The sequence below is a fragment of the Ranitomeya imitator genome, chromosome 3, assembly GCF_032444005.1.
Source record: "Ranitomeya imitator isolate aRanImi1 chromosome 3, aRanImi1.pri, whole genome shotgun sequence".
Classification (NCBI taxonomy): Eukaryota; Metazoa; Chordata; class Amphibia; order Anura; family Dendrobatidae; genus Ranitomeya; species Ranitomeya imitator.
This window is the reverse complement of record NC_091284.1, coordinates 254,593,697-254,605,869: the sequence shown is the minus strand read 5'-3', so window position 1 is coordinate 254,605,869 and position 12,173 is coordinate 254,593,697. Positions and strand designations below refer to the sequence as shown.

The 12,173-nt window shown below is 48.4% G+C and overlaps 1 protein-coding gene across 2 annotated transcripts in view; it reads right to left on the bottom strand.

Moving 5' to 3' along the window:
- The window catches only part of ACACA (acetyl-CoA carboxylase alpha), a 575,142-nt gene extending 572,913 nt beyond the window's left edge, over positions 1–2,229 (bottom strand). For both annotated transcript variants that reach the window (XM_069756397.1, XM_069756396.1), the window contains exon 1: positions 2,103–2,229. In XM_069756397.1, the coding sequence (XP_069612498.1) occupies positions 2,103–2,175 (73 nt within the window). In that variant the 5' untranslated portion in view covers positions 2,176–2,229. The remainder of the gene's footprint in view (positions 1–2,102) is intronic.
- Between the last annotated feature and the right edge of the window lie 9,944 nt (positions 2,230–12,173).

Genomic DNA, 12,173 nt, shown 5'->3' with positions numbered 1-12,173 from the left:
GATCACCCCCAACAGGAGACATGGGGGATGGAGTTCCTGTTTACTAGGCAGCATCAATGATGTTCAGCTCCACCTGCAGAATATGGCGAGACTGCTGGAGGAGAAGCTGTCACCGTGTGCCCGTGTGTGGGAGGACAGGCAGTGTCAGTGTGTGGGAGGACAGGCAGTGTCAGTGTGTGGGAGGACAGGCAGTGTCAGTGTGTGGGAGGACAGGCAGTGTGTGGGAGGACAGGCAGTGTCAGTGTGTGGGAGGACAGGCAGTGTCAGTGTGTGGGAGGACAGGCAGTGTCAGTGTGTGGGAGGACAGGCAGTGTGTGGGAGGACAGGCAGTGTCAGTGTGTCGGAGGACAGGCACTGTCAGTGTGTCGGAGGACAGGCAGTGTCAGTGTGTGGGAGGACAGGCAGTGTCAGTGTGTGGGAGGACAGGCAGTGTCAGTGTGTGGGAGGACAGGCAGTGTCAGTGTGTGGGAGGACAGGCAGTGTCAGTGTGTGGGAGGACAGGCAGTGTGTGGGAGGACAGGCAGTGTCAGTGTGTGGGAGGACAGGCAGTGTCAGTGTGTCGGAGCCGGAGGACAGGCAGTGTCAGTGTGTGGGAGGACAGGCAGTGTCAGTGTGTCGGAGGACAGGCAGTGTCAGTGTGTGGGAGGACAGGCAGTGTCAGTGTGTGGGAGGACAGGCAGTGTCAGTGTGTCGGAGGACAGGCAGTGTCAGTGTGTGGGAGGACAGGCAGTGTCAGTGTGTGGGAGGACAGGCAGTGTCAGTGTGTGGGAGGACAGGCAGTGTCAGTGTGTGGGAGGACAGGCAGTGTATGGGAGGACAGGCAGTGTCAGTGTGTGGGAGGACAGGCAGTGTCAGTGTGTCGGAGGACAGGCAGTGTCAGTGTGTGGGAGGACAGGCAGTGTCAGTGTGTGGGAGGACAGGCAGTGTCAGTGTGTGGGAGGACAGGCAGTGTCAGTGTGTGGGAGGACAGGCAGTGTCAGTGTGTGGGAGGACAGGCAGTGTCAGTGTGTGGGAGGACAGGCAGTGTCAGTGTGTGGGAGGACAGGCAGTGTGTGGGAGGACAGGCAGTGTCAGTGTGTGGGAGGACAGGCAGTGTCAGTGTGTCGGAGCCGGAGGACAGGCAGTGTCAGTGTGTGGGAGGACAGGCAGTGTCAGTGTGTCGGAGGACAGGCAGTGTCAGTGTGTGGGAGGACAGGCAGTGTCAGTGTGTGGGAGGACAGGCAGTGTCAGTGTGTGGGAGGACAGGCAGTGTGTGGGAGGACAGGCAGTGTCAGTGTGTGGGAGGACAGGCAGTGTATGGGAGGACAGGCAGTGTCAGTGTGTGGGAGGACAGGCAGTGTCAGTGTGTGGGAGGACAGGCAGTGTATGGGAGGACAGGCAGTGTCAGTGTGTGGGAGGACAGGCAGTGTCAGTGTGTGGGAGGACAGGCAGTGTCAGTGTGTGGGAGGACAGGCAGTGTCAGTGTGTCGGAGGACAGGCAGTGTCAGTGTGTGGGAGGACAGGCAGTGTCAGTGTGTCGGAGGACAGGCAGTGTCAGTGTGTGGGAGGACAGGCAGTGTCAGTGTGTGGGAGGACAGGCAGTGTCAGTGTGTCGGAGGACAGGCAGTGTCAGTGTGTCGGAGGACAGGCAGTGTCAGTGTGTGGGAGGACAGGCAGTGTCAGTGTGTGGGAGGACAGGCAGTGTCAGTGTGTCGGAGGACAGGCAGTGTCAGTGTGTCGGAGGACAGGCAGTGTCAGTGTGTCGGAGGACAGGCAGTGTCAGTGTGTGGGAGGACAGGCAGTGTCAGTGTGTCGGAGGACAGGCAGTGTCAGTGTGTGGGAGGACAGGCAGTGTCAGTGTGTGGGAGGACAGGCAGTGTCAGTGTGTGGGAGGACAGGCAGTGTCAGTGTGTGGGAGGACAGGCAGTGTATGGGAGGACAGGCAGTGTCAGTGTGTGGGAGGACAGGCAGTGTCAGTGTGTCGGAGGACAGGCAGTGTCAGTGTGTGGGAGGACAGGCAGTGTGTGGGAGGACAGGCAGTGTCAGTGTGTCGGAGGACAGGCAGTGTATGTCACTGTTCATACGTGCGGACAGCACTCCCCTTCCAGCCGCCACAAACTCACCTGCAGTCAGATCCGCGTCTTCTGCCGCAGCACAGCAGCCAATGAATGAAAACGCAGGAGGCCGCATACACATACAGCGTGTGAGCGCAGGGTCAGCCCATTCACTCCGAGCCCGCCCCTCCGCATGTGGAGTGGTGTGATCCGGGTTACCTCAGAGCGTTCACCTCACAGCCCCGCCCCCAGAGCTCTCAGCCGCTGCTCGCATGATGGCGACCAATAGGAAGCTGAGGGGGGCGGTGCCTTGGAGCATGGTCCGAGTGCTGGAGCTAGTGTCTGTCAGTCAGTGAGGGAGGTGCCGCTGTGAGGGGTGAGTGGGAGCACGGCGCGGCTCTGCACTCTGCTGCTGCTGGCCTGGCCGGCAGGGCGGTCACTGGAGGTCGTGTCTGTGGTGAATAGTCCGTAGTGGGGTCGCAGCTCCTGCGCTGGGAGCTCGTCACGTGACTGCACCTCCCACCCGAGGGCATAGCTCAGCAGGCTATACAGTCACCACAAGAGCCTGACTGTAGGTCGGTGTGTGATGTCAGCCTGCAGCAGGGTCCATCCTGGGGGCGAGAGGGGCTGGACCTGGCCAAAATCTCAGAGGGTGGGACAGTCAGAGTGAGGGGAAGTGGTATCAACCTCACAGCCCCCACTGCTGGAGTGTAAGGCCCCTTTCACACATCGGTTTATTTCTATCAGTCACAAACCGTCGAATTTTGAATAAAACGGATCTGGCGACTAATGCCGCTGGATCCGTTTTTTCTCATAAACTTGTATTAGCGACAGATGGCCTCACGTTTCATCAGTCGTTCGCTGGATACTTCGAAAATTGTCCGGAGACATCGGACAAAGTAACGTTTTTTGTGTACGGTGAAAAAACGGACAGCGACAGATCTGACGCCGTCCATCGTTTGCTAGAATGGAAGCCTATGGTGTCGAACCCATACAATAATGGAATCCGGCGAGGTTTTGTTTTTTTAACTGAGCATGCTTCGATTTGTTTAGCCAGATCCGCTAGTCGGATCCGTCGAAAAAACAAATCCATCAGTTTTGCATCAGTTTTTCACAATCTGCGACGGATCCATCAAGCCAATGGATTGTGACTGACGGTGAAAGGGGCCTAAGGCGCATGTGCCAGGAACCAGCCTGTGCTCGCCTGATGCCACCTTTCTCCCCAACACAGAAACTATAGGAGGTGAAAATGTGCCGGGGCATCACCAGAGCCTGCCGGGTGCCATAGCCACTGGGGCGCTTTTACACTGCGTTCTCACCACGTTCTATGTAAAAGGAAACAAAGGGCACCACGGAAAATAACTCTGGGATCAGCTATAGCATGGAAAGGACAATGTGCGATACAAAGGGATCACCACAAAGAAGAGTAAATACTTTCACACAAGCTACAACAAATGGTTAAAAACAAAAAGACTGTAAACAAAATCACCCAAAATAGGGTGTGACACCCTGTCATACAATATTATGACCTATATACCATATGTCAGATCCAGGATGTCAATAACAGATCTTGCTTACAAATATTCTGAAAAAAACCTATCTGTATACATTGTGAATAATAGCATGCAATGCGGTGGGTGAAATCCAGCACTACTCCACGTGTAGCAGCACAGAAAGCTGATGAAATCTATGCCACAGCACATCAATAGCATGCACCTGTCACACAGAGAAAAAAACACTGAGAAACAAGTGGTAGTGCAGATACTATTTACAATTTATACAAATAATATTTTTTTCTGAATATTTGTAAATAAGATTTGTCGTTTACTTCCAGGATCTGACATATATGTTGTACAGGTTAGAATATAACTGGTGCTTTGTATGACAGGGTTTGTCAAATTATTTTGGGTGATTTTGTTTAAATTCTTTTTGACCATTTGTTGTAGCTTACTTTAATAACTTATTTAACCCCTTTCTGACATTAGACGTGCTATCCCGTCGAGGTGGGCCCGTATGACCACCGACGGGATAGTACGTCATATGCGATCGGCAGCACTCACGGGGGGGAGCGCGGCCGGGTGTCAGCTGCCTATCGCAGCTGACATCCGGCACTATGTGCCAGGAGCGGTCACGGACCGCCCCCGGCACATTAACCCCCGGCACACCGCGATCAAACATGATCGCGGTGTGCCGGCGGTACAGGGAAGCATCGCGCAGGGAAGGGGCTCCCTGTGGGCTTCCCTGAGACCCCCGCAACAACGCGATCACCCCCGCAGCAACGCGATGTGATCGCGTTTCTGTGAGGGTCTCCCTCCCTACCTCCCTCCCTGCTGCAGGCCCAGATCCAAGATGGCCGCGGCATCCGGGTCCTGAAGGGAGGGAGGTGGCTTACCAAGTGCCTGCTCAGAGCAGGCGCTTGGTAAGCCTGCACTGCTGTAAGTCAGATCGGTGATCTGACAGAGTGCTGTGATGTCCCCCCCTGGGACAAAGTAAAAAAAAAATTTCCAAATGTGTAAAAAAAATATATATATTATTCCCATAAATACATTTCTTTATCTAAACAAAACAAACAATAAAAGTACACATATTTAGTATCGCCGCGTCTGTAACGACCCGACCTATAAAACTGGCCCACTAGTTAACCCCTTCAGTAAACACCGTAAAAAATTTAAAAAAACGAGACAAAAAAACAACGCTTTATTATCATACCGCCGAACAAAAAGTGGAATAACACGCGATCAAAAAGACAGATATAAATAACCATGGTACCGCTGAAAACGTCATCTTGTCCCGCAAAAAAACGAGCCACCATACAGCATCATCAGCAAAAAAATAAAAAAGTTATAGTCCTGAGAATAAAGTGATGCAAAATAATTATTTTTTCTATAAAATAGTTTTTATCGTATAAAAGCGCCAAAACATAAAAAAATGATATAAGTGAGGTGTCGCTGTAATCGTACTGACCTGAAGAATAAAACTTCTTTATCCATTTTACCAAACGTGGAACAGTATAAACGCCTCCCCCAAAAGAAATTCATGAATAGCTGGTTTTTGGTCATTCTGCCTCAGAAAAATCGGAATAAAAAGTGATCAAAAAATGTCACGTACCCGAAAATGTTACCAATAAAACGTAAACTTGTCCCGCAAAAAACAAGACCTCACATGACTCTGTGGACCAAAATATGGAAAAACTATAGCTCTCAAAATGTGGTAATGCAAAAAATATTTTTTGTAATAAAAAGCGTCTTTCAGTGTGTGACGGCTGCCAATCATAAAAATCCGCTAAAAAACCCGCTATGAAAGTAAATCAAATCCCCCTTCATCACCCCCTTAGTTAAGGAAAAATTAAAAAAATGTATTTATTTCCATTTTCCCGTTAGAACTAGGGTTAGGGCTACAGTTAGGGCTACAGTTAGGGTTGGGGCTAAAGTTAGGGTTAGGGTTTAGATTACATTTACGATTGGGAATAGGGTTGGGATTAGGGTTAGGGGTCTGTCAGGGTTAGAGGTGTGGTTAGGGTTACTGTTGGGATTAGGGTTAGGGGTGTGTTTGGATTGGGGTTTCAGTTATAATTTGGGGGGTTTCCACTGTTTAGGCACATCAGGGGCTCTCCAAGCGCGACATGGCGTCCGATCTCAATTCCAGCCAATTCCGAGTTCTCCCGCGTGCCCAAACAGGGGTTTACCCCAACATATGGGGTATCAGCTGTTGTGAATTCCGCTCTTGGGCTCCCTCCAGTGGTTGTAAGTGGCACTTTTGTGAGTTCTGCTCTTGGGCTCCCTCTTGTGGTTTCTAGTGATATGGCTGCTCCTTGGAGTTAGCTGTCATCAGCTGCCTCCACTTATCGTCTCTTCTGCTCGGCTATTTAGGCCTGGCTCTTTCTTCAGCCAGTGCCACTTGTAAATGGTTCCTGGTTGGATTCACATCTCTTTGGAGTTCCCTGTTATCCTGACCAGTTCAGCAAAGCTAAGTTTTTGCTTGCTCTTTTCTGTCCATAGATTGTGGACTTATCCATTCTGTGCTTTCTTTGTTTGTCCAGCTTATCAGTGTGAATTAATTCTGTCTTGCTGGAAGCTCTGGGAGGCAGATTTGCCCTCCACACCTTTAGTCAGGTGTGGAGATTTTTGTAAACTCTGCGTGGATTTTTGTAGTGTTTTATACTGACCGCACAGTATTCCATCTGTTATGAAAGGCAATTCAGTACTACAATGGACATAGCGGTCAGAGCACATACAGTGATCTGACAATAACCCAAAATCATAGAACGAGCTCTGAGACGTGGGAACTCTGCAGACCGCAATCCCTAATCCTCTCCAAACAACACTAGAGGCAGCCGTGGATTGCGCCTAACTCTGCCTATGCAACTCGGCACAGCCTGAGAAACTAACTAGCCTGAAGATAGAAAATAAGCCTACCTTGCCTCAGAGAAATACCCCAAAGGAAAAGGCAGCCCCCCACATATAATGACTGTGAGTTAAGATGAAAAGACAAACGTAGAGATGAAATAGATTCAGCAAAGTGAGGCCCGACTTTCTTAACAGATCGAGGATAGAAAAGGTAACTTTGCGGTCTACACAAAACCCTAAAGAAAACCACGCAAAGGGGGCAAAAAGACCCTCCGTACCGAACTAACGGCACGGAGGTACACCCTTTGCGTCCCAGAGCTTCCAGCAACAAAATAGACAAGCTGGACAGAAAAAATAGCAAACAAATAGCAAAGAAGAACTTAGCTATGCAGAGCAGCAGGCCACAGGAATGATCCAGGGAAAAGCAAGTCCAACACTGGAACATTGACAGGAAGCCAGGATCAAAGCATTAGGTGGAGTTAAGTAGAGAAGCACCTAACGACCTCACCAGATCACCTGAGGGAGGAAACTCAGAAGCCGCAGTACCACTTCCCTCCACCAACAGAAGCTCACAGAGAGAATCAGCCAAAGTACCACTTGTGACCACAGGAGGGAGCTCTGCCACAGAATTCACAACAGTACCCCCCCCCTTGAGGAGGGGTCACCGAACCCTCACCAGAGCCCCCAGGCCGACCAGGATGAGCCACATGAAAGGCACGAACAAGATCGGGAGCATGGACATCAGAGGCAAAAACCCAGGAATTATCTTCCTGAGCATAACCCTTCCATTTAACCAGATACTGGAGTTTCCGTCTAGAAACACGAGAATCCAAAATCTTCTCCACAATATACTCCAATTCCCCCTTCACCAAAACCGGGGCAGGAGGATCAACAGATGGAACCATAGGTGCCACGTATCTCCGCAACAATGACCTATGGAATACGTTATGTATGGAAAAAGAATCTGAAAGGGTCAGACGAAAAGACACAGGATTAAGAACCTCAGAAATCCTATACGGACCAATGAAACGAGGTTTAAACTTAGGAGAGGAAACCTTCATAGGAATATGACGAGAAGATAACCAAACCAGATCCCCAACACGAAGTCGGGGACCCACACGGCGTCTGCGATTAGCGAAACGTTGAGCCTTCTCCTGGGACAAGGTCAAATTGTCCACTACATGAGTCCAAATCTGCTGCAACCTGTCCACCACAGTATCCACACCAGGACAGTCCGAAGACTCAACCTGTCCTGAAGAGAAACGAGGATGGAACCCAGAATTGCAGAAAAATGGCGAAACCAAGGTAGCCGAGCTGGCCCGATTATTAAGGACGAACTCAGCCAAAGGCAAAAAGGACACCCAGTCATCCTGATCGGCAGAAACAAAGCATCTCAGATAGGTTTCCAAGGTCTGATTGGTTCGTTCGGTCTGGCCATTAGTCTGAGGATGGAAAGCCGAGGAAAAAGACAAGTCAATGCCCATCCTACCACAAAAGGCTCGCCAAAACCTTGAAACAAACTGGGAACCTCTGTCAGAAACGATATTCTCTGGAATGCCATGTAAACGAACCACATGCTGGAAGAACAATGGCACCAAATCAGAGGAGGAAGGCAATTTAGACAAGGGTACCAGAGGGCACCACAAAAGCTAATAACTAGGGTGTAACCATGTATTTGGAACCCCTAGATGGTCCTCTAATAGAAGTACATATATAAAGCCAGGAGGAACCCAGTAAACTTAAAATATAACTTTTAATTATCTCTTCTAAAACATTTTCCGATGGACAAAACAAAGTGCATATAGTGCTCAAAACAACCAGTGCTCAATTAAAAAAATGGTTTGATCTCACCACATCAGTCGCTTGTTCAGGAGCATCCAAACGTACATACGGAAGCACGGGGAATAAAGTATATGAGTATGCAGAGTAACTATACTACCCGGTCGTGCCCCTGTACTGCTCCCGTCCTGACAAGGACAGTACCCAAGTCAGACTAAATCTTGTACCCACCATAAACAGAGATAAACATCCCTACGCGTTTCCTCTCCCATAGGGGAGACTCCTCAGGGGAACAAAAAGAATTCGGGGGTATACCTCTAATACTGTATGTAATTAAGAGGTGTATAGCCCCTGCATTGGCAGGTGGCTACTATGTGTCCAGTGCACCTGACTTTTGGTGTGGACTATGGTATGGTGAGATGCATTCAGGGCCTTGCCCCCTCATATAGTCTCTCCTCCTTTTCATCCTAATTGCATGGCGTCCTACCTCACTTCCGGTCCCTGATTAACCGGGTGCTCTCAGCGTTCTATTGCCATAGCAACGCATAGTGTGTTACTGCGACAGGATTTGAATAGTCGCTTCTTTTACCAAGCGTCACAGGCATTATATTGCCTTAGCAGCCCATAACCCGGTAATCCGGCTGGTCCCTTCACTACTCTCCGTACGGATTATGCGCCACCATTTCACTATATGTCCATTTCCGGTTCAAGGCGCTAAGCACTTACGCTATTGCGCAATAATGTTCTAGGCGTTATGTTACCACGCCGATCCATAATCCGATTTACCACTGCCATGCATGCGGGCTCCATGCCGAACCTGAAATCAACTCCACTTCCTGTTAGCCGCACCAGTCGTTTCCCCTCCTGCGCAGTACCGCCCCACAAGCGACCTCCATCTACGTCCCCGCTTCCATGACTACCGTCCGTCATGGCTATGCGTGTGCGCGTGCGCATATTTCTCCGGCCAATACCGGTCCCTGCTTCTATGACAGAAATCTGTCAAGGCTCGCGCATGCGTCCTCAGGTCCCGCAACTCCATGATTTGCTGGCGGGTACATTGTGTGTACCTAATCTCTCAGTACACATCCGGACATTGTGCCATTTAATTGATAATAAACAGGACGTACTACTATATTCGCATGGTAATTCTACTTCCCAAATCGGCAAAATCAGCCCATAAATACTTATAAACCCCAATCCAAAAGGGGAGAGACAGGGAAGGGAAGGAGGAGGGAGGAGGAGGGGAAGGAGATAGGATAAAGCGCCGCTATACCGGGACCTATGAAGATGTCAAAATAAGAGAAGATAATTGATACAGGGGGGAAAGGCCCCTTTGAATATATCCATAGAAAATATTAAACACAAAACTCTCCTTTATTCGTCCCCCCAAGATTAGGTAGGAGAAAAGTATTTATTTCCAGGAAATGGCAATGGCTCATGACCCCAACATCCCAATGGATGAAACTCATCCTGTTTTTATGACTAGCAATTCCCTGACAGCCGAAACACCAACTCCAACCCATTAACCCATTAAGCACCAAAGAAGGGGATACAGATATCCAACCCCCCAATTTCTCAAAGAAAACAACTATAATTTAACTGCTCATTTAGACCCTCCGGATGACAAGTATGGAGGCGAAAAATCCACCTAGATTCCTTTTGGAGCAGGAGCCTATCATAGTCTCCTCCTCTTCTGGGTGGTTTCACTTTCTCGATACCCATAAATTGTATGGCCTTCCTGTCCCCATTATGCATAACATTAACATGTCTGGCCACTGAAGTCTCCCTTCTGTTACGAATGTCTCCCAGGTGTTCACCTATCCTTCTCCTGAATTCTCTGCAAGTTTTCCCTACATAGGCCTTCCCACATCTGCACATGATCCGATAGATGATCCCTTTTGTTTTGCAATTGATGAAATCCCTGATCTCAAACGATTCACCAATACCTTCGAACCTCTTTCCCACTGTTACATGCTCGCAGGCCATACAGTTACCACAGCGATAACATCCAAAAGTCTTTCCTGGTAACCAGGTTTCTCTGATAGTAGGTGTAACAAAGTGGCTGCGTACCAATCGATTTCCAATAGTCTTACTCTTTCTGTACGTGATAAGGGGTCTTTCACCTACAAACTCTCTGATGTCTTCGTCCATCTGAAGAATACCCCAATGTTTTTGTACCACTTGTCTGACCATTTGGGCCCCATTATCATAGGTACAGATGAGTCTGGCTTTTTCATTTGAATGTTCAATTCTCTTTTTGGGTACCATCAAATCCCTCCTATCTTGTTCCTTTGCATATTTGAATGCTTCCCTCAATATTCGATCAGGGTACCCTCTGGTCAGGAACCTACGACGCAGGTCATCCGCCTTGATCTTAAAGTCCCTAGTATTGGAACAATTTCTTTTTAGGTGTAGATATTCTGAGTAAATTGGACAGTGTATGTGTGGAACCTGAAGTACTTCTGGCAAGTATTGACATTGAGGCCTTATATTCATCAATCCCACACAATTTTGGGATTCTTGGCGTTAAACATTTTTTGGGCACAAGGGGATGCCAATATGCCCCCCACAATGAATTGGTCATCTCTCTCCTTGAATTTGTTTTGTTGAACAATTATTTCACTTTTGATGGTAAGGTCCTCCACCAGCTCAGGGGCACCGCCATGGGTAATCCATGTGCGCCAAGTTACGCAAACCTGTTCCTGGGCTGGTGGGAGGACACCATCGTGTTTTCGGATAGATCTGTGCATTTCACCAGCAAGATAGATTTATGGGTGAGATTTATAGATGATGTTTTCATTTTATGGCGGGGTGCCATCTCTGATTTTAAGGAGTTTATAGATCTACTCAATCAGAATGAGATAGGCCTCAGATTCACCTATGAAGTGGACCCTTCGAGACTTGCTTTTCTCGATGTTCTGATTACGAAACCCACAAATGGGGGTATATTAGAAACTACCATCTTTCGAAAACCCACTTCCACCAACTCTTTTTTGAAATGGGAAAGCCACCATCCATATCCCCTGAGGAAGGGCATACCTAAGGGCCAATATCTACGCCTAAAAAGAAATTGTTCCAATACTAGGGACTTTAAGATCAAGGCGGATGACCTGCGTCGTAGGTTCCTGACCAGAGGGTACCCTGATCGAATATTGAGGGAAGCATTCAAATATGCAAAGGAACAAGATAGGAGGGATTTGATGGTACCCAAAAAGAGAATTGAACATTCAAATGAAAAAGCCAGACTCATCTGTACCTATGATAATGGGGCCCAAATGGTCAGACAAGTGGTACAAAAACATTGGGGTATTCTTCAGATGGACGAAGACATCAGAGAGTTTGTAGGTGAAAGACCCCTTATCACGTACAGAAAGAGTAAGACTATTGGAAATCGATTGGTACGCAGCCACTTTGTTACACCTACTATCAGAGAAACCTGGTTACCAGGAAAGACTTTTGGATGTTATCGCTGTGGTAACTGTATGGCCTGCGAGCATGTAACAGTGGGAAAGAGGTTCGAAGGTATTGGTGAATCGTTTGAGATCAGGGATTTCATCAATTGCAAAACAAAAGGGATCATCTATCGGATCATGTGCAGATGTGGGAAGGCCTATGTAGGGAAAACTTGCAGAGAATTCAGGAGAAGGATAGGTGAACACCTGGGAGACATTCGTAACAGAAGGGAGACTTCAGTGGCCAGACATGTTAATGTTATGCATAATGGGGACAGGAAGGCCATACAATTTATGGGTATCGAGAAAGTGAAACCACCCAGAAGAGGAGGAGACTATGATAGGCTCCTGCTCCAAAAGGAATCTAGGTGGATTTTTCGCCTCCATACTTGTCATCCGGAGGGTCTAAATGAGCAGTTAAATTATAGTTGTTTTCTTTGAGAAATTGGGGGGTTGGATATCTGTATCCCCTTCTTTGGTGCTTAATGGGTTAATGGGTTGGAGTTGGTGTTTCGGCTGTCAGGGAATTGCTAGTCATAAAAACAGGATGAGTTTCATCCATT